Source organism: Brassica oleracea, chromosome C9, assembly GCF_000695525.1.
Source record: "Brassica oleracea var. oleracea cultivar TO1000 chromosome C9, BOL, whole genome shotgun sequence".
Classification (NCBI taxonomy): Eukaryota; Viridiplantae; Streptophyta; class Magnoliopsida; order Brassicales; family Brassicaceae; genus Brassica; species Brassica oleracea.
The window spans coordinates 47,469,311-47,492,415 of NC_027756.1; the positions used below are offsets into that span (position 1 = coordinate 47,469,311).

The following is a 23,105-nucleotide window of genomic DNA, read 5'->3' on the forward strand; positions in this document are numbered from 1 at the left end:
CCAAACGTTGGTTACTTTTTTACATTGTTGGAACGCGGAAGATGACGCGTATTGGCCAACACGGTATTGGTTAATTTAATCATATTTCATCATTTACTACATAAGATCCTGCGTAGTGCATGGTTGATGTTTGTAATAATATTGTTTACCGATCTATGATATGATTACTATCCAACTAAGAACTAACTGTAAAGGTGATGTTATTTGATTCGCCTCTATTATTGAGTCGGCCTAATGCAGCGTCATATATTTCACTAGTTCTTCATCTTTAAAAAAAAATAATAAGCAAAGACTACATCGATAACAAAAGAAAGTGCACTCTATGTTTACAAGAGTTCAAATCAAAATTTTGGTTGGCAAAAACAAAGAAAGTGCACTTCATTATATATCGTTAGTTTTTTTTTGTCAGTTGTGTATTCCTTTGGCTGAAAGCATATTTAAAATGCACTCATACAATTAATAGTATGCTGAATCGTATATACAGTATACCAAGTTGTACGTTGAATCAGGAATAAGCTACATGACATGTAAAACATATTACTATGGCAGTTGCAGTAGCCTCGGAATGGGCTTCAAATCAAACAGAAAACATAACAACCAACTGGTGCGTACCGACTACATAGATATCTCAAACTAACTCCTTACTCGTAAGGACTGATGCAGCTTGGAACGGGGCAGGGAAAGTCGCGGGCTTAGGCTGGATTATCGTAGATCAGATCAGAGCTACTTCCTTCTCTTCTTTCACAAGGTTTTTAAGTTCTCCTCTTGTGGCGGAAGGACTAGGCCTCGTGACAGAAATCTTAACATGCAGAGACTTTGGCCATCCAAGGATCCGATGTGAATCGGACTCCTCTCAGCTTATCAAAGCGATTAACTCTGACTGCTCCTTTGCAAAGCTTTATGGCATTGTTGCTGACATTGATGCTATTGCATCTTCTTTTGAATTCATTTCTTTTGGCTGGATCTCGCTTGAGAGAAACAGTGTAGCGGATAGGTTGGCGAAACAGGGTTGTCTGCTGAGCTTACCATAATGACCCCAACTACCTTTGATTAGAAGTTAATGAATGAATATGTGTGTTGAAATAAGGTTCTTAGCAATTTAACTTGGCCCAAACATTTTGAGGTTTCGAAAATATGTAGGACTAACATTTTATTTTTTTTTATTTTTTTTTGGGTGAGTGGAAAAGTCTTAGTAAAACAAAAATTTAGGTTACCTAGCCTGTTGTCCAAAAAAAAAAAGGTTATCTAGCCTAAGCATTATTTTTAGGAAGATTTGATTAGTATTCTGAAAGTAGTTTATAATTTGAAAGTAGCCCATGTTTCTTATAAATTGAAAACTATTATTTTACTAGATAAAAGATGATAACACTATCATCATTTAAAAAAACACTTTCATCATTTTTAAAACCTAACTTTTAGCCATTTATAGTGAAGTATAGTACAATTTCGGAAACGTTAAAGCAAATTTTAGTCTAAACTCAACTAATAATATTAATTTTTTTAATTTATTTGATCATATTTTGATTTCCAGTTATATTATCTTTGATTAAATTATCCTAATGATTGATTTTGATTTGTTTTGATACTTATTTTTATATTTGTTTTTCTTTTCTTTTTTTTAAGGAAAAGCTGAAGAGTCCAAACAATATTTTGTTTTGTTAGAATTAGGCTGAACTTTAGACCGTAAACATAACTTTAGACTGGACTCAAATATTTACTAGTTTATATCAATTTTGGCCAAAGTAAAATAGATCAGCTCGACATAACTTTAGACTGGACATCTGTAGATACGATAAAGTAAGAAATATATTTTAGTAAAATTTTGTAATCCTAGAACGTTCGACATATCCTATATATACACAATTTTTTTATAAAATAGAGAAAAAAATATTGTCATGGATATAAACTGGTTCTATCTTTTTGGCATACACATACGATTTTTCGTACCTTTGAATTCAACTCATCTTTTCCAATCTTTTTTCTTTCCGGATAAATATTCTTGTAGATCCTCCGAAATTTTTTTTAGAATCTATACATCTCGTTCTCGGGAACATTGGTAAAATTTTCTTTCAATTTAGTTTTTATATTCTCTTAGATTTTAATATTTAACTAGTTGATTCTCCCGTACTCATGCACGGATATAAATCTTTATAAAATTACTATATTATAATTAACTGATATTTACTTTTGGTTTTAAATAATTTTAAAATATGTATATATATATATATATATTTACATTTATAATATTATATTATTTTAATTAGACATATATATTTGATATGTTATATTTAGCCAGTTTGATTTTTTTTTGGTCAATCTGTTTATCACCTGGGTATATTGGATTATATTTATTTCTCTGAATTCAACTATAATATTTTATTCTAAATATAGTTAATTTTTATTAAATTCTTATTTGCATCTAGATTGGTTATTTTCTTAGAAATTTAAAAATATTTTAGTAAGATTATTTATAACGTATTATACATTGGGCTTAGAATAAAATAAAAATAAACTTAAATGTTTGATTCAAAATTACATAAATGAATATAACGATAATATTCTGAAGTTTTATGCATATATATATATATATAAATATATTGTAACAGTTGGTAAATATTTTATTTTTATTTATTAATATGTTTTGAGTCATACTGTAATTTATATGTATAAGATAAATAAATCCTTATTATAAAATTTATTTTTCTTTTTGTAGTTAATTTTTTGATTTTGGATATAAGTGGAATTAGTCTAGTGACTCATGTTGTGAGTATATTAAGTTATTAACTATTAATTTACATATATTTTTTTAAATTCAAACTCAAGTATAATTATTTTTTGTTTTAATTAAGTCAAATCAAATTATTTTTATTTCTTGCTTAAATGTGCATGTATTTTCATAATATTAATCAAATTATATGTTAATTTAAAAAACAAATATTAGATAATAAAGGGATGATCAATAGGAAACTACGTACATAAGTATAGTTGATAATGTTTTTAAGCTCATGAACGAATATCAATATTTGCAATAATTAAAATATTTTTATAACTTCCAAATAATTGTATGCCTAAAAATAAGAATTCAGATTTGCTTGGGTATTTTGATTATGAGTATATTAAGTTCCACAAACATAAATAAAACATAAAATCAAAAAGAAACTAAATATGAAGAAAAAAAATTCAATAAGGATTTTGTAACTTTTGATCAAAATTTGCTTATCATAAAAAATTATTTTAGGTTTCATTTTTAATATCTCTTAAAATCAGCACTAAATTATGATTGTTTTTGTGAGATCATATTATATAAGTTAAATATAATTTACATGTGTTTTTTGCTGTAATTGTAAGATATTATAATCAGCTAAAGATTCTGAAATTTTTTTTAATAATAATAATTATAAACTATTTTTAGTCAGTTACACATATATCGGTTTATGTTATTTAATTATTTTATGTAATCATCTAAAAAAATAGATAGATAAAAAAAATATTTTTATTACTTTGAAAATATATTTATTATATATTGAGAGATATAAAGAAATTATTATTTTTATTACTTTGAACGTATATTTTTGCTATGTAAGAATATGTTTTAAAAGGAATATTACCATTTTGTGAACTTTTCTTTTTAATGAAATTATATTATATATACAGATATTTTTGTTTTACATTTTTTTTAACTTATATTTTTTTTTCCTTTTTTATATGTGTTATTTCGAAAATGTGAAAAGGAAACTAAAAAGATTAATAATACTATTTAAATTCAATCTTTTAAATTTATTAATGGTAACTCTGTAAATAACTGTCTTAAGAATTAACGTGAACGCGACACGTAGGAAACTGACTTCTCAAATAATATTATAGAGATATTTTTCATTTAATAAAATATAAATATATAAAAAAAATATTTTATTACTTCAAATATATATTTTTATGTTACTTAATAATACTTTTTAGATGTAATATTACTATTTTGTGAACTTTCCTTTTTTATGAAATCGTATTATATATGCATATATTTTCATTTTTAGACTCTTTTTAACTTTATAAAAAAATTACTTTTTTATTATATGTATATGCTTTTTGGAAAAAATTTAAAAGGAAACTAAAAAAAAAGTATTTTAAATCTAATATTTTTAAATTATTAAGGGTATCAATGTAATAAACCATCGTGAGAGTTAACATAAAAGCGACACATAAGAAACTGACTTCTCAAATAATATATAAAGATTATATAAAAGAATATTACTCGACCAAAAAAATATATATATAAAAGAATATTACAGGAATAGAGAATCAGTATTTTTTTACTAGTAGCACTGTAGCGGATCACTTTCAGTTACGTGGCCATCTTTACTCATATGATCGACAAATTAATATCTAAAATTTTATTATTTAAGAAATTTTTTTACATATATAAATTTTTTAAATTAGTTGTGACTAATCAAAATATAAAAGTTAAAATAAGTTGGCAAGCAGGGCTTGTCTGCCGAGCTTACCATAATGACCCAACTACCTTTGATTAGAAGTTAATGAATGAATGTTTGTGTTATAAGAAAAAATATTAAGGTTCTTAGCAATTTAACTAGGCCTGAACATTTTGAGGTTTCAAAATTTTTCTTTTGATGAAATTTAAAATTTATTGATCTATCAAAAATATTATATACATCTCTCAACCTGAGGTTTCGAAATTTTGTAGGACCAACAATTTGAGTTTTTTTTTTTGATGAATCAAAAATCTTAGTAAAACAAATATTTAGGTTATATAGCCTAAGAATTATTTTTAGGAAGATTTGATTAGTATTCTAAAAATATTTTATAATTTGAAAGTATCCCATGTTTCTTATAAATTGAAAACTGTTATTTTTTAGATAAAAGATAATAACACTATAATCATTAAGATTTCTAGTTATATTATCTTTGATGAAAATATACTAATGATTGGTTTTTATTTGTTTTTATACTTAATTATTTTTATACTGTTTTGCTTTTTGAAAAAGAAAACCTGAAGAATCCAAAAAAATCTTTTAGTTAGGATTGGGCTGAACTTTTGAATGTAAATATAACTTTAGATTGGACTCAGATATTTACGAGCTTATATGAATTTGGGCGAAAGTATAATAGATCAGCTCGAATGACATCTGTACGAGGGCCTGTCCTGAGATTCAGGAGGTTGTATGCGGTTTTTAAAAAAATTCAGCTATAAACTTTTTTTGGTAAATTTGGGGGTCTAAAAAAAATTTTGGAGACTTTTTCTATGTAATTTTTTCTAAAATTTTTGGGGGCCTAAAGCCAATGTTTCGTTAGGCTTTGTCCAGGACCGGCCCTAGATACGATAAAGTAAGAAATATATTTAGGTCAAATTTTGTAATTCTAGAACGTTCGGATTATCCTATACATACACAAAAAATTTATAGAATAGAGAAAAAATATTGTCATGAATATAAACTGGTTCTATCTTTTGGCATCCACATACGATATTTCTCATACCTTTGAATTCGGCTCATCTATACATCTCGTTCTCGGAAACATTGGTAAAATTTTCTTTCAATCTAGTTTTTATATTCTCTTTTTTTTTTGTAAACTAGTTTTTATATTCTCTTAGATTTTAATATTTAATTATATAAAAATATTATATAAATAGAGAACCACTATTTTTATAAATATCAGTGCAGCAGATCACTTTCAATTACGTGGTCATGTTTACTCGTATGATCGACAAAAATATTGATATCTAAAATTTTATTATATAAGAAGGTTTTTTACATATATAAAATTTTAAAATTAGTTGTGACTAATCAAAATATAAAATTTAAAATAAGTTGTGGCAAAAATCGTATTAGTTAACTAAATGTAATAGACTGAAAAGAAAATTAGTGTCTAATAGGATAATGCGTGATCTTATCGAATTGATTTGTGTCAGGTATTTAGTATCCTTAATGTATTGTTCAAACTATACAGGTGTACTACTGTATATGATTAAGTCCATATGGATTATTTGTTCCTCTATTGTTCATATTTTACTGATCGTTTTGTTAAAGCCTCATTGTCGAGCATATTATGACAGTTACATATAGTCAATGTGTCAAACTAGAGTATTTTTATATGAATAATTTTGAATTTAGATTTTGATAAAACTTTACAAATTGTAATTTTCTTAAACCAAAAAGTCTTATCATCTTATATGAGTTAAGTTGAAGGATACTATCCTCGGCTTTTCTTAAAAGAATTATTTTAATTTCTTATTTAAAATTGATTTATTTTCTTCATAAATTAATACACGATAAAATGATAAATATTTTCTATTTTTAGTTGGACATGTATACATGAATCGATAAAATAATAGTAAAATATTTTAATAGAAAATCTTATGTAAATATATATATATATATATAGTTTATATAAGTATAAACAAAAATTATATTATTAATTTATACTCACAATGAAATTCATTTTTTCTTAACATTTCAATATATTTTGTAAATATTGATAATATTATATCCAAGACAAGCCATAAATTTTATGAAACATATTTTATATACGCCAAATAATATAATAAAATAATATAAAATTGATTTTCTAAAAATTAAATTAATGCCTATATGGTAAAATTTGAAAAGAAAATATTATAAATTAATAAAATATCATAGTTTCGATATTATTATTTTATTGAATTTTTAATGTAGATTATTTTCCTAATCAATGTATATTTTCGGATTGGTACCAAAGATTTTCATTCCTTAAATATTAGATATGTGTCACGCATTTATTCAGAAATACCATTGACCAAATTGTTATTATTCGTTCCCACTTCCTAATCTAAATATATTTGTTTCCTTACATATTATAAATTTGATCAAATTCCTTGCTTATTAGAAAGACCATTGACCAAATTTATAACTTGTAAGAAAACAAATATATCTAGATTAGGAAGTGATAATGAATAATATCAATTTAGTCAATGATCTTTCTGAATATTAGATATGTGTCACGTGTTTATTCAAAAAGACCATTGACCAAATTGTTATTATTCATTCTCACTTCCTAATCTAGATATATTTGTTTTCTTACATATTATAAATTTGATCAAATTCTTTCATATTAGAAAGACCATTGACCAAATTTATAATTTGTAAGGAAACAAATATATTTAGATTAGGAAGTGAGAATGAATAATATCAATTTGGTCAATGGTCTTTAAGAATATTAGATATGTTTTATGCATTTATTCAGAAAGACCATTGACTAAATTGTTATTATTCATTCTCACTTCCTAATCCGGATATATTTGTTTCCTTATATATTATAAATTTGGGTAAATTCCTTGCATATTAGAAAGATCCTTGACAATTTATAATTGGCAAGGAAACAAATATATCTAGATTAGGAAGTGAGAATGAATAATATCAATTTGGTCAATGGCCTTTATGAATATTAGATATGTGTCACGCATTTATTTAGAAAGATCACTGGCAAAATTATTATTATTCTTTCTCACTTCTTAATCCGGATATATTTGTTTTCTTATATATTATAAATTTGGTCAAAAACCTTCCATATTAGAAAGATCATTGACCAGATTTACAATTTGTAAAGAAACAAATATATCTAGATTATGAATTGATAATGAATAATATCAATTTGGTCAATGGTCCTTCTGAATATTAGATATGTGTCACGCATTTATTCAGAAAGATCATTGACCAATTTGTTATTATTCATTCTCACTTCCTAATCTAGATATATTTGTTTCCTTACGTATTATAAATTTGGTCAAATTCCTTGCATATTAGAAAGACCATTGACCAAATTTATAATTTGTAAGGAAACAAATATATCTAGATTAGGAAGTGAGAATGAATAATATCAATTTGGTCAATGGTCTTTCTGAATAAATGCATGACACATATCTAATATGTAAGGAATGAAAATCTTTGGTACCAATCCGAAAATATACATAGATTAGGAAAATATTCTGCAGTAATTATTCAATAAATTAATAATATTAAAATTATGGTATTTTATTAACTTAAGCGTTGTTAGTATCAATTATCTATAGGAAACTAATCCTATTTCATTGATTAGGAAAATAAATTCTTATTTTTTTTTCTATTCAACAATTTATTTGTTTTATGTGACTTTATTATTAACTATAAATATATATAAATAGATAAATTAGTATAGTTGGAATAATTTTATTACAAAAACTTTGTTTTCTGTAATTTTGGTTTCTGGTCATTATAATAAATACAAAGAAATAATTTTTTTTCTATATTTTTTGGTTGACTAATAATACTCTATATATTAGAATATTTTATTCTATATACATATATATGCAAATAAATTTATATAAGTAAAATTATCTTACAAATTGTAATAATTAGTTTTGGAATATATTGTTTAAAGAAATAAATCAATTTATATTATTAAAAATCATCGTATTCCATAGATTCATTGTCTGTACTTTTAGTTTTGATAATTAATGATATATACCATAAACACTATACTACCTTGAATCATCTTATTAAATAAATTTTACTGAAATTATTTTATTATTCATAGTTTGATTATAAAATATGATAAGATATTTTTATAAAATCTGTTTAGTATAATGTAAAAAATTACTTAAATAATTTCATAATTTTTGACAATTTTGAGAAAGAAAAGCCAAAACTACCACAAAATTTACATAAAACATATTAAAAATAAAAACATCAAATATTACAATTTCAAATTATGCACTAGATAAAACATATTAAAAATAAAAACATCAAATATTAAAATTTTAAAATTATGCACCAAATCAATTTATATATATATATATATATATATATATATATATATATATATATGTGTAAGTACATTATTATAGCTATAATTTTTCATATGTCGATTTTTAATATGTGTTATAATCATTACATGTTGCAATTTTTTTATTTCTTATATTTTATGAATTACAAATATCTTTATTATATATATATATATATATATATGTTTTAATAATTATATTTTAATCCTATAATTTTTTACATAAAAATCTAATTATCTTTTTTTATAGCTTCTGTTTATTAAAAAAATAGATTTCCAATATTCTCATAAAGTTATTTATTAAAATTTATACTTATATGAGTAAAATTTTTTTTTTTTTTATATAGCAAATGAATAAATCCTTTAAAATAGTGTAGTCATTTTTCTGTATAAACCTAAAGCTTATTTTAATTATATCATATAATCAAAAATAAATCAATATTATTTTACATAAATAATTGAATAATTATTAGCATGAAATTAAATCAAAACTTAATACATAAGCAATTGAATAGTTGTTAGAATAAAAATTAAATTAGATAATGTATATGTTGATATCATTCAACTATATTTTTTTATAGAATTCAATTATATTTTATTTTGTTATATTCATAATTTTAATATGCTCTTTGATACCAAACTGATTTTTTAAAAATATTAAAACATAAACAATGAACATACTAAACAACATTCAAATTTTGTCTATAATATTTGTTTTTCTCACTAATACCATATAAAAAATACTTTTAGAAATCAATTATGTTTTGTTTTGTTTTGTTTTATTCATGTTTTTTAAAGGCTAGTTGATATACCAAAATGATTTTTCACAAAGAACATACTAAACTTCCTTAATATTGGTCTTTGATATTTTTTTTTTTTGGTTTTTCCGTACTAATACCATATTATTGTTTTTTTATCAATGTTTAGAGTTCGCACACAAAAGATATATGGATAGAATAATATTTTGAATACACACACAAAATATTATTTTGAATATACCAAGCAAAAAAATTCAAATACAGTTGTATAGAACATGTTTCAAAAAAAAAGTTCAGGGTAACTAATTGAATTAATATAAAATTATAACATGATATTACTAACATATAGTCCGTCTGTTTCTTTTGTAAAATTATTTATAGAATTTTTATATTAATATTTATAAGTATCATGGTCTAAGAAATAAATATGTTTATAGTTATATTTTGTATATTTAAAGTTTGGTTTTATTAAATTTGAATTCATAATTTTAAAAAATTGACTAAATACGCTAAATATAGCGCTCAGCATATTTGTGTATATAAAGTTTTTAAAATATATAATTTTTTGGTGCATAAATTATTTATACAGTTTTTTGACAATATATATACATATAGTTACATGAAAAAAAAGTCCAACTCTAGATTTGTAAAACGTAATTTAATAAATCATCTGAATTTTTTTTTTAATTATTCTTTTTTTAGTCATCTTATATTTTCATTAATTTGAATTTGAGCATACATAATCGTGATGCAATACATTGGATATTGATGTTGGAACATAATAATGAAACTGAAACAATTGGTTTCCATGGATAACTTGTTTTGCCAATATATATGTCCCTTTGTTCTTAATTTCTCTGCCAATCCCTCTATAATTTACTTTAATCATTTAAATAAATCATGCTTATTATTAGAAGTGGACACCCAAACTTTATTATGTTTTAATTTAGGGGATGATAAAAATCCGTTTTCGCATTTCAACATTTGTTTGTCAACACCTCACCTTGATTAAATCATAGCTAGGCAATATACTTAAATTATTAATTTGTTGACAAAAAAAAATATTTAAATTATTAATTTAAAAGTATGTCCTCTAATCCTTATCCAATGTCGCTAGGTGGAAACTGACTGTAAATCCGAAATGTAATATAAAATAATATATTTTTTAGTAAATATATAAATAGAAAAATATTTCAATAATACCTTTACAGTAACGTCTATAAAAGAAAAAAGAAATCTGCAATGAGATTTTCTTCATAAATGATTCTATTTTGTCTTGTTTTTGAGTTTTTATTTGACAAAAATGAGGTTTTATGCCTTTCGTTTATTATTAATAAAAATTTGAGGTCATAGAAAAAACTTTTACACCATGGAAAAATAATAATAAAAAAAAATTAAACCATATGTCTTTCACAGTTTTCTATATAAATAGCTTTTACATGGTTAATAGATTATGCATATTTCTTTCATTTGGGCTGAAAAATGGCTTCTAGTCGTGATAGCAGTTCAAGTGATGAACAGGAAACTTCGTTTAACACAAGCGATGGGGATAAGAAGAATTACCATCGCCACTCTAACCATCAAATTCAAAGGCTCGAAGCGTAAGATCTTAATTTAGTTTATAGTTATTTTTAAAAAATGAAAAACTTCTTAATTACTAATTAATATTTTGTAAACTTTAGGTATTTCAAGGAGTGTCATCATCCAGACGATTCACAGCGACTTAAATTGGGAGAAGAACTGAAACTTGAACCAAAACAAATCAAATTTTGGTTTCAAAACAAAAGAACACAAGCCAAAGTAACTTTTTGTTGTAGTTAGTATTTATTTCTACATACTATAATTCCGTACATGACATGAACTAATTTTCTTTAACTAAAACAAGTGCGAGTAATTTACCAGTCATTATTATTATTATTTTGAAACACTACCAGTCATTATTTAATTCGTTAAAAATAAAGTATTGGATGTATATCAGATTTTTTTTCTTTCTTACTACAATAGAGTTTAAACAGTATCTGCATACTCAAAATAAAAATATGAATATTTTGAGATGAGTTCAAAATTGTTAACATATATTTGTTTTATTTTAAATAAATAAATTACAGACTCAAAGTGAAAAAGCAGACAATGCATCACTTAGAACAGAGAATATGAAAATAAGACGTGAGAACGAAGCTCTGCAAGAAGCATTGAACACTGTGACTTGCCCGCCATGTGGTGGCCCTCGTCCTGGGAAGGGAGAACGCGCACTCTATCTCCAAAACCTCCGGACACATAACACATATCTCAGAGAAGAGGTATGTCTTCATGCATAAATTTCCAGTTTTCAATTAGTATTGTGATTTTCATCAATTGTTCTCTTATTAAATGAATATCTTAAATCTAACACTATAATATCTTGGTTAGAGTTAAACTTAATATATTTATGGTAATGGATAGACAATATAAATAAATCTATAAAATATACAAAACAAACAAGTCTTTTAATTTAAAATGATTTTCTTAGTTGAACTTTTTGGCATGTCGATTTAATTATGCAACTCAATCGATTCAAACGATTCGAAAAATATAGTCGATTTGTTTTTTTGTTAATATGGTTTTACGAACTGTCATACTTTTTCTTAAACTAAAGTGTATAAATCTACATTACTAATGTTTTTATTGATCAAAATATGAATATTAGCGTGATAGACTCTCAAGTCTGGTAAACAAGAGCGAAGGCCACTCGAGACCTAGCTTCAATGCTTTGGCCTATCACCATGGTCCATCACTGTATGCTTCAGCTTCCAACAATCCACATGTCACATATGGAAGCTCTTCCAACTATCGCGTGGAGCCATCAAGCTTGGTTAGAGAACCATACTCTCGTGAACGCATAAACATTGGCCAGCCACCTCAACCGCGAAACCCTATACAACTGCAACGTTTCCAGCCGCTATCTCAAATGGAGAAAGTAACGATGACTGAAGCGATGGTAACTGCCATGACGGAGGTAATAACTCTAATTCAAACTGAAGAATCGATGTGGATCCAGTCATCAATCGATGGTCGACTCGTCATTGATCAAAAGAACTATGAGAAAACGTTTACCAATCCCAGTCATTTTAAGAGTCCAAGTTCTCGTATTGAGTCTTCCAAGGAAGTCGCGGTGATTCCAATGGATGCCAAAAATTTGGTTAACATGCTTTTAGATACGGTACGTAATGTTATTTAAACTTAACTAAAAAATGATATTCTTATTTGTTCTGTATTAAATAGTTAGAGCCGTGTTCAATGCTTATAAAAATGTTGCTTCCTAGTACCCCTTCTCACATGACAAATTTTACGGACCCAACATTTATCTTTTACTTTACTCAAATAGTTAATTATATTTTACATCTATATTTATAGTAATCAACTATTTAATAATAATTATATATTTATTTAGTTTAATCTGTTTTACACCATATTTATTTTATGATATTTTATATTTTAAATTCATTTTACATAGGAATTTTATTATATTTTGACAATTTTTTGCTGTTTTTTTTTTGTTTTCTTCCATATTGTATATATTTAAATTAACATATATAAATGATGAAGATGTTTACAATTACACACTAATTTTTATTAAACTTTTATTATTATAGTTTTGTCCTTTCACTAAAATTAATGTATATAAAAAGTTTGGGTAAATTTTTGTTAGTCTATATGCCATGATTATAAGAAAATTGATAAGAAAACTCCTTTTCTTTAGCAAATAAGAAAGAAAACTGTTTTTATAAATTATTTCAGCTTTAATATATAAATTGTTACAGGAGAAATGGGCTAATCTTTTCTCAACAATTGTGAGTGAAGCTAAAACGATTCACGTGCTAGAATCCATGGATCCACGAAGAAACTTCTCGAAATTGGTATGAATCTTATAATATTTTATAATTTTATGTTTAACTCTTAATATATACATATAAGTACTTGGTGAACACATAAAAACGGGCTGATACATTAAATAGATGTATGAGCAACTGCACATACTGTCGCCATTGCTGCCGCCGAGAGAGTTTATGATCCTAAGATGTTGCCAACAATTGGAGGAAGATGTATGGGTGATTGCTGACGTTTCGTACCATCAAGTAGCCTTTGAGTTTGAGTTTGAGACTCCGGCTTGCGTCAAACGTCCTTCCGGTTGTCTCATCCAAGCCTTGCCCAATGGTCACTCTAAGGTCTCATATTTTGTCTAAATAGAATTTATATATATATATATATAAATATGCTTTCACTTATTTTAAATAGTTTCATATATCTTGTTAAGGTAGCATCTAGCCAGGTTTTTTACATCAAAAACTATTAAAAATCGTTCGGTGTTAGATCACTTCAAATTTTGACTAATGACGTCTACTGAGGTTATAAAGAAAATATATTTATTTATTTACAAAAATTAGAATGTGATTGATTCATTTACTATAATCCTAAATGCTTTTCAGTTGCCTTCTTAATCAAAAATCAGAATGTGATTTGATCATTATTTTAAAATATACCACACTATTTTGCTGGAAAACAAAATAGTCAAAACATGTAAAACATGGCAATATATTTTGGCGATGCCATATAGAAACTAAAACTATGAGAGAGAAAAATGAGCAGGTGACGTGGATGGAGCACGTGGAAGTAAATGATAAAGTGCGGGCACATCGGATTTACAGAGACCTCTTATGCGGCGGCTTTGGCTACGGAGCTCGCCGTTGGACCGCTACTCTTGAGAGAATGTGTGAGAGGCTGTCTCTCTACTCCGTCTCTGGCTTGCCGACCACCGACTTCCCCGGAGGTACATATATTATTTATCAGAATCCCATACTATATAATATCAATCTGGTCAAATTAATATTTGTGATGTGTGAGCCAAATGATTTTAAACCCTTGTCAAAAAAACAAAACAAATTATTTTTATTCATAATCTTTTGAGTTTTTTTTCTTTGAGAAAGTAATATTTTGAGTTTTGGAAAAAAAACTCTAATATGCAACAACGATGCTGACAAATGCTAGTTTTATTAGGTAAAAAATCTTATATATATACATATATTAGTGCTCTAAAAATTAATATAGACTACATCTAGACGTCTTTTTAAATTTTTTTAAAACGATATTTTAAAAATTGGTGTAGGCTACATCTAAGCACCCGTTTAAACATGAATCTCTTATAGTGCCTAATTAATCTTTTAAATACTTTATTTTCTTCTTTTTTATATAGTTGTGGACACCATGGACGGAAGAAAGAGGGTCATGGATTTAGGAGAAAGAATGTCGAAGAATTTCGCATGGATATTAAAAATGCCTGAAAAATCCGGTTTTTCGCAACAGACTGCAACCAACAGTAGCGGAGTTAGGATATCGGTGCGGGTAAACGAAGAAGTAGGTCAACCTGCCGGTCTCATTGTCTGCGCTGGTTTATCTTTATGTCTCCCTCTGGCTCCTCTCCAGGTCTACAACTTCCTCAAAAATCTTGAGGTTCGCCACCAGGTAAGAATCTTGGAAGTCCAAGAATCTTTTGATTGCACAAGTCCATATCTATTGATACAAATGTAGTTATTTTCACATTGTTGTCAATTAACAAGAAATCTATTTGTTGTATGTGAAAAATAGTGGGACGTTCTCTGCCAAGCGAGTCCGGTCACTGAGGTCGCTCGCTTTGTCACTGGAGCAGACAATAAGAATTGTGTGAATATCCTCAAGGTATACATTACTCATTCTTTCTTTCTTTTTAAGAGCTAATAATATACATTAACATTTTCAATAGAGATGTTGTTATAGATAAAGTGCAAAAAAAAATTCAATGGATAGAGTTAAGTTAAATAACGTTCATATATGTTTCACATTTTTGGTGTCAAAAACCGCAAGTTGATTCATCATCTCTTTAGTAGATCAAATATTCTATGTTTTCAAAGTAACCCACATCTATATTACTTTCTCATGGAAGTATTTACATTGCAGTTTAATGTATTTGTCATTGCATTAACTTTGATTCTTTTGACAAGATAACTAATGGTTCGTTTATCTGTATATGAATATGTTATGTAGCCTTCAAGTGCAACGGAGAATGGTGCCTTGATGATAATACAAGACAGCTTCATAGACGCATTAGGAGGTATGGTGGTCTACGCACCAGTGGACCTAAGGACAGCACACGCTGCCTTTTTAGGCAATGTCGATCCTTCAAGCATTCCAATCCTCCCATCCGGTTTCGTCATCTCCCGTGACGGCCGTCCTCCTTCTGCCGCTGAGCTAGACGGTGGCCTCGACAATTGTAAGACGCTCCTCACGGTGGCTTTCCAGATCCTCGTCACTGGTCCGACTATGTTTGAAGAAGACCAAATGAATGAATGGACCACCAAAGTCCATACCTTGCTTAGCTCGACTATTAGAAGGGTTAAAGGCATGCTTAACTGCGATGATGGTCAGTGAGAGCTGTTTCACAGTTCTCAAACTAGTTTCGTTCTCTTTAAATCTTTTTAATGTTTTTGAGTGGGAAGACTATTCTCTGATGATTCTTTATTGAATCAAACTCATATCTTTCATGCTTTTGGTTGGTTTAAAAACTTATAATAATTTGATTTCTAAGGGAAGGCCCTTAGATAAAACAATGTTATGTTTGTTGCCGGTTTGGCTTGTTTCTTTATGATATTGTTTTTAAGATTATCTAAGCTGTTATTGCTTTCATTTTCAAGTATTTATTTCTATTCAAATAAGTTTTATTTAATAGTATGTTATATGATCTTCATCACTAATTGATGAAGATTATGTAAGTTTAGGTGTGAGTGTACCTCGGTCACGCTTCCTTAGCCGGTTCAAGTCGATCCCGAGTATAATTGAGCTTGATAGTCTTAAGGTCGCTAGTGATGTCTGGTTCGGCTCCGGTGTTGTTCTCAAGGGCAAAGTGTCAGTGAAGGCAAACCCCGGGACTAAACTTGAAATCCCGGATAAATCCGTGATTGGGAATAAAGTAACGTTTATATATAAATACTGTGTTCTGGGAACGTTTATGCCAAGGGGAATATTGTAGGGAACTATATCACTAGACTCGACTTGTTCTTTATGTTCTTACAGGACATCTACAGTCCAGAAGATCTGTGAAGAAATTTTAAAGAACTTTGATGCGTCTTCATCCTTCTCTAATACATGAAGGCAATTTCGATGAAACTTTTTTTATAGGAAAGAATAACACGTTAAGTTTTGTTTTCTTTTTGCAGCATCCGCCGCAAAGTACGTTTTTCGAATTTACGTTTTCACATATGAGTTTTCTTTGCTTCTATTGTTGATAAGTTTCTCATGCCATTTTGGATATATGTATGATCACAAGCACTCTTCTTTCGTTTCCATTTCGAAGTTTAATTGACATATTTCGAAACAATGAAGGCATTACAACGTATATCATCGTAGATTGAAAAAGAAGTGGTTGTTCAACTTGTATTGAAAACTAGATTTTATACTCGCGCGAATTTACAAAATATATTAATTTATATAATATTTATGTCTATGAAAATGTTTAAAACATGATGATTTTTGTTTTTCTCTACTTATGTTTGTATATAATATTTTCTTTAGTTTGTTTACCATTTAGTATCTATCTATTTATAATTTGTGTCTACACATAATTATATTATTTAAGAAAAATTTTACTTTTTAATTATTAGATAGATTACTCAATACTTATAAGCACAACTATACTATTTTAATTAAATATTTGTATCATTTATTTTATCAATTTTATTTATTTGACTGACATAAGAGATTAATCTATATGCGTAATATTTAACTTTGCTTTTTATTTAGAAAATTTTAAACTGAATGTGTGATTGTTATATATTATTGTGTGCAGATATGTATTTGAAATAATTTTCCTTATTTTTAACAAATGTATGTATGTGATAGTATTAATATTCAGATATAAAAATTCAATCACAATAAATATTTTGCTAAACATAACTAATATTAAATATTTTTTCTTAGATAAAAAATACAAATATAACTAAGGTTTACTAAGTTAAGTAATATTTTGTATGTTGAGATATAATATAAAGAATCTAGCGTATTAGATTTATCTTCTACTTTATTTAGTTAACTATGATATATAGTAGTGAACTTTATATGACTGTATAATGGAATTAAATAGATTTGGTTTTACTTTCCAAAAGTATGTCACATATTAGTTGATGGTAAGATAAATAATGTTTGCTTGTTCTGTAGTTCTACATGAAGATTTGTAACACCTTTTCTAACCTATCACATAATTTGAGAATTGATTTTGTAGTTTGTAACTTCTAATAAAAAAAAATTAGTATATCTTTTACATTGAATGTTTCTTGTAATCTTGTGTAAGATTTCTTTGTTTTTGGTTTGTTGAGTTGTATTTTTATATTTTGTATTATCGTGTTGATGAATGCATATTGACTAATCTTCTTATCATTTTCTTAAGTTTATTGTTCAGATTATAATTTATTATTAATATGCCGTAGCACTTTTATTGGAAGTTTTATTTAATATAAACTTGAATTCAATATTTTTTATGAGATGAAAAATCATTTAGTTTGCTTTATTATTAATGATTATAATTTTTTTAAAAAGATTTGTTGACTACACTTACTTTTAGATTTGCTTCATAATTAAAGCATATATTGATTAGCTTTCTATAAGGTTATGTTCGTATTATCTTTTAAAATTTGTGCTGAAATATAATAAAAAGTGTTGATAAAAATTTAACTGCTGATTATTAAGCAATTTTTTGTCTTGAAACTCATAAAGAAGTTATCTTTTAGCAATATGTATTTCATATAAATGAATTTCTCTTGTTAGTAGCTTTTTGATAAAAGAGTTGTAAACTCAATGAAAGCGAAATAATATAGTGGTTCAAGAAAGAACATAATAACAACCTGGTATTATTTTAGATGGTTTTAGAAATTTTTGTGATATATTATCAGTTTAGATGATTTTTTAACTTTATATCTATCTTTTAAAGTTGTTATTAGTGTAGCAGTTTTGATATCAATTGCCCATACTTAAAACTGCTACACTAATAACAACTTTAAAAGATAGATATAAAGTTAAAAAATCTTCTCGAAGATAGCCTCCGCTTTATTAACATTTTGGTAACATCTCGTGTTAGGTGTTTAAGAATGTAGCGTAGGCGTAGCCCTTGATCTTATTTGGATGCTTCTTTCGAAAAACTTATCAGCTTCTTTCAAACCCAACACTTTCTCATTATATCTTCTGGAAAAAGATCGATCACAAAAAAAAAGATTGACCACCTCTTTTTCACAAAGCCCTGAAGATGCCTCAAGTGCTTTAGAGAACTTATTTGAGTCACTTAGACTCTTGATAAGGTTTCTCAAGTGTGAAGGCTTCGCTCGATTCCCAATTTTCTCCCTCTTTTTTTAGCAAAGAAGTGATTGGTTTATTATCACATCTTATGTTTCTTACATCATGTACTCTTTTTCATAAGTATATCTGCTTGTTTCATCATTCCTTTTTTGTGAAAACCAGACACCAACATAGTTGGGAATCGGACATCAAACTCAAGACCCGACCACTCATACTCTTTGTAGTACATATCTCCTACTCCTTTGATATCATCTAGAATTCAAGAGAGATTGAATCCTTCACTGTCAAGCTTTACTGTCTTCTTGTATAGATTCCATATACGGTAAACATCTTTACTCTTTCATGCTTCACGTATAGCCTCATGAGCTCCTCATACGACTCGTGATCTTTCACTTCCGATGCTCTCTTGCTTCTCTCTTGGAACCATGTCAAGAGCTGTGCGCACATGAAGCATTGTGATCGCTTCACAACCAGCCAGAAGCTTTTGCATTGACCGCACATCAGATTCAGCAGCGTACACTCGCAAAACGCTGTTCACGGTGAGGGCCGTGAGGCTATCGAGCTTAACGTTGTTTTCGTTCATTCCTCTCAAGATCTCATCGACCTTACCTCGGTTCCCAACAGAGCTGTATAGCAACGTCATGGAGCTGTACGGTAAAGGTTTCAAGAGAAAACCTAGTTCTCTCATCTTCTTGAAAGCAGCTTTTGCTCTATCGAGAGTCTTATTTGCTTAACTGTTTAGTAAAGCGGTGTACATAAACTCACCTCTCAGATTCTCAGGGAGCTCTCCAAGAACTTGTATTCTTCTTCAAAAATCTAACACGTTCTCAACCATATGAAAGCGAGCTGTGTAGTCTTCAGGTAAGAGACTGCATATATATCTTCGTTCAACCATCCACTTTTATACTCACCCTATACTTCATATATTAGAAAGTTTCTTATTTTTATATTAAGTAAATTTTCACATTAAGTATTAAAACTTCTATTTTCTGTTAATATACATTAATTTGGAAATCATGACATTTTTTAAAAACCAATTTTTTTTTCATTAGCCTATTTTATGTTCATATAAATAAATTTGGAAATCATAACATTTTTAAAACTAATTAATTTTTATTAACCTACTTTATTAGATAATATACATTTTTTATTAACAGGTAATTTTTAAAATTTTGATTTCCCATTTCACTATAACAATTAACATTTTAAAGCAAGTTGTAAAATGTTAATATTTATTTTGTTAGTTTAAGTTAAAAATAGAATATTAATTTCGTTTTTAATATAATTTTAGAAATATAAATAATTTCTATAAAAAATAAACTAATATAATGATGTGTCATAATACGATTGGTCGTTTTAAATCCTACGTGGACGCTCTCAAAGGTTTATACCCTCAACTTTTATACACTATAGATTATCTTTCCTTGAGATCACAATTCTTCTGTGGCTTTTTGGGCCTTCCAAGTAATTTCAGTAGCGAGTGATAAATTACAAATTTGCTTAATGAGGTTGTGGGAGGTATTCCTCCTTCTTTTCCTTTTTTGTATCTTATATATTAAAACAGAAGTCATAACCTTGATTCATGTGTGTTTTTTTTATATAGTATAGATTATCTTTCCTTGAGATCACAATTCTTCTGTGGCTTTTTGGGCCTTCCAAGTAATTTCAGCAGCGAGTGATAAAATACAAATTTGCTTAATGAGGTTGTGGGAGGTATTCCTCCTTCTTTTCCTTTTTTGTATCTTATATATTAAAACAGAATTCACGACCTTGATTCATGTGTGATTTTTTTAAAATAGACATATTCTTAGAAAATCATCTTACATTTAATCTCTAATCTTATCATTTAAATTTTGGGTATACCAGAAATTTTTATAGGGCTATCAATAATTAGATTTATACAATAGATGATCCATTGGATTTATGGATAGTATAAATTAAATAGATATAATTTAATTGTGATACTATACCTCCATATGTTAATTATTTAAATATTTGTCGATGTTAACTTTTAAAATTATAAATATTCTTTTTTAAATAACAAAAATCATATTATCTAACAATGATTAATATTTACTACCTTAAACCAATGAAAACAAATTTAAAACTATATAGTTTATTTGAAAAATTAAACAAAAACTAAATGTTTAATTATTTACTCGATAATATAAATCTATGAAGCGAAAAGTTTAATTTTTTTCAAACTTTCTAAATTTGTGAAATGTTACAATATCTTTGAATATGACAATAAAATAATATTTTACTAATCTTTATATATATAGTTACGATTTTAATAATGAAATAATAATCCAAAAATATATATATATAAAAAGATACAAATACATGTGAAAGTTTGAAACAATTTATTCAATGAAAAAAATATACCGTAAACTTATTATGTTTTAAAAATTGATATACAAATATATATTATAATATATACCAATTTAAAATTGAAAACAATAATTCGAGCGGTAGACATATATTTATAAATACCAACAAATATTATATTTTCTAGCGTTACAACCACTTAAAAATTATAAGTACCATATTGTGACAGTTGTCCCAACACTATTTCTTATTACTTCTCTAAAAAAACACTATTTCTTACTTCACTTTGACCTACCACTTAAAAATTATAAGTACCATATTGTGACAGTTGTCCCAACACTATTTCTTATTACTTCTCTAAAAAAACACTATTTCTTACTTCACTTTGACCCCGCTTCTACCACATTCGAAATCCAAAAGGAACGGTTGGTCCATAAATAGTTTCACTGGTCTAGCCCTTTTTTACACACCACACAATCTTTCTTACTGATTATCACAAAGTCAGAGGTCTTTATTTCAGAAGAATATCTGATTCTTCACTTTTATCCCGTTTGGCTATAAAGGCGGCAGGCACAAAAGATGTTGGGGAATAAATATGAACCACATAATTAAGATCCTAGAAGCTTATAGACAATGGACTTTATCAATACCAAGTATATGGACCCACCTACCTTTCTTTTTCTCACTCACTCATACAAATGATCCTAATTGATTCTCTATGTTGTTTTCTACTAATGCTAATATCACCGACTCTGCTTGCATCTGTGAAATATTGCGATTTATAACTTATAAGTACTACAAATCAAGTTCACCTGATCAAGTTTTAGTTCGAAAACAGCAGGAAATGTAGTTTACTTAGTGCCAAAGAGAGAAGAAACTGATATCTATTTCATTCACCCAACGTGGGTTTATATACAACAAAGAAAAGATCTCTACAAGATGATATCAAATCTAATGATACATATCGACTCCTATATTCTCGTACAACAATATGATATGAGGAATATTCCCGAATCTCCAATACTGCCCTTCAAGTTGGAGAGTGTAAGTCGAGCACACCCAACTTGCCAAGTAGATACTGAAACTGCTGATGCCCAAGCGCTTTAGTAAAAATGTCGGCGAGTTGCTCTGTAGTCCTAACGCACTTGGTCGCTATTATCTTTGCTTGAACACCATCTCGAACATAATGACAGTCAGCTTCTATGTGTTTGGTACGTTCATGAAAGATCGGATTGTTGGCAATATGAATTGCTGCCTGACTGTCGCAAAAGAACTGTACTGGCGCTTGCTGGCGGACACCAAACGTCTTCAGTAGAGAAATAATCCACGTTAGCTCACTATATGTCATAGCCATTGCCCGATACTCTGCTTCTGCCGACGAGCGCGAGACTGTCTGCTGTTTCTTAGTTTTCCAAGAAACTAACGACCCTCCAAGCATCACTGCGTAGCCTGTTAGTGACCGTCGGGTAAGAGGACAGGACGCCCAATCGGAATCACAGTAGGACGCTAATGAAAGGTTACTGTCCGAACTAAGGAGTATGCCTCGTCATGGACTTCCTTTCAGATACCGGATCACTCGTAATGCAGCTTCCCAATGTCGAGTACGCGGAGTCTGCATAAACTGTGCAAGAGTGTGAACAGCGTAGCTCAACTCAGGTCGAGTAATCACCAAATAGACAAGGCGCCCTACAAGTCTTCTATACTTATCAGGGTGCCGAAATACTTCACCAGCATCCTTCGCAAGATTATGATTATGTTCCATAGGAAAGTCCACCGGCTGAGCAACAAGCATTCCACTGTCAGAGATAACATCAAGGACATATTTGCGTTGGCAAACATAGATGCCTTGTTTGCTAC

The 23,105-nt window shown here is 27.7% G+C and overlaps 1 protein-coding gene across 1 annotated transcript; it reads left to right on the forward strand.

The window, feature by feature from the left end:
- The first annotated feature begins 11,048 nt into the window (after positions 1-11,048).
- On the forward strand, positions 11,049-16,197 carry LOC106317012 (homeobox-leucine zipper protein HDG10). The gene is made up of 10 exons (XM_013754873.1): positions 11,049-11,167; positions 11,249-11,366; positions 11,675-11,866; positions 12,253-12,765; positions 13,367-13,462; positions 13,562-13,771; positions 14,193-14,373; positions 14,797-15,065; positions 15,189-15,278; positions 15,624-16,197. The coding sequence occupies exons 1-10, from the start codon at positions 11,049-11,051 to the stop codon at positions 16,005-16,007; spliced, it is 2,172 nt and encodes a 723-aa protein (XP_013610327.1). The 3' UTR covers positions 16,008-16,197.
- Positions 16,198-23,105: the final 6,908 nt, after the last annotated feature.

Excerpts from the sequence above, each read along its gene's own strand:
- LOC106317012 (XM_013754873.1), top strand. The coding sequence starts at position 11,049 with ATGGCTTCTAGTCGTGATAGCAGTTCAAGTGATGAACAGGAAACTTCG. Across the intron at positions 15,066-15,188 it reads ATCTTGAGGTTCGCCACCAG|TGGGACGTTCTCTGCCAAGC; the intron begins GTAAGAATCTTG and ends TGTGAAAAATAG. Across the intron at positions 15,279-15,623 it reads ATTGTGTGAATATCCTCAAG|CCTTCAAGTGCAACGGAGAA; the intron begins GTATACATTACT and ends TATGTTATGTAG.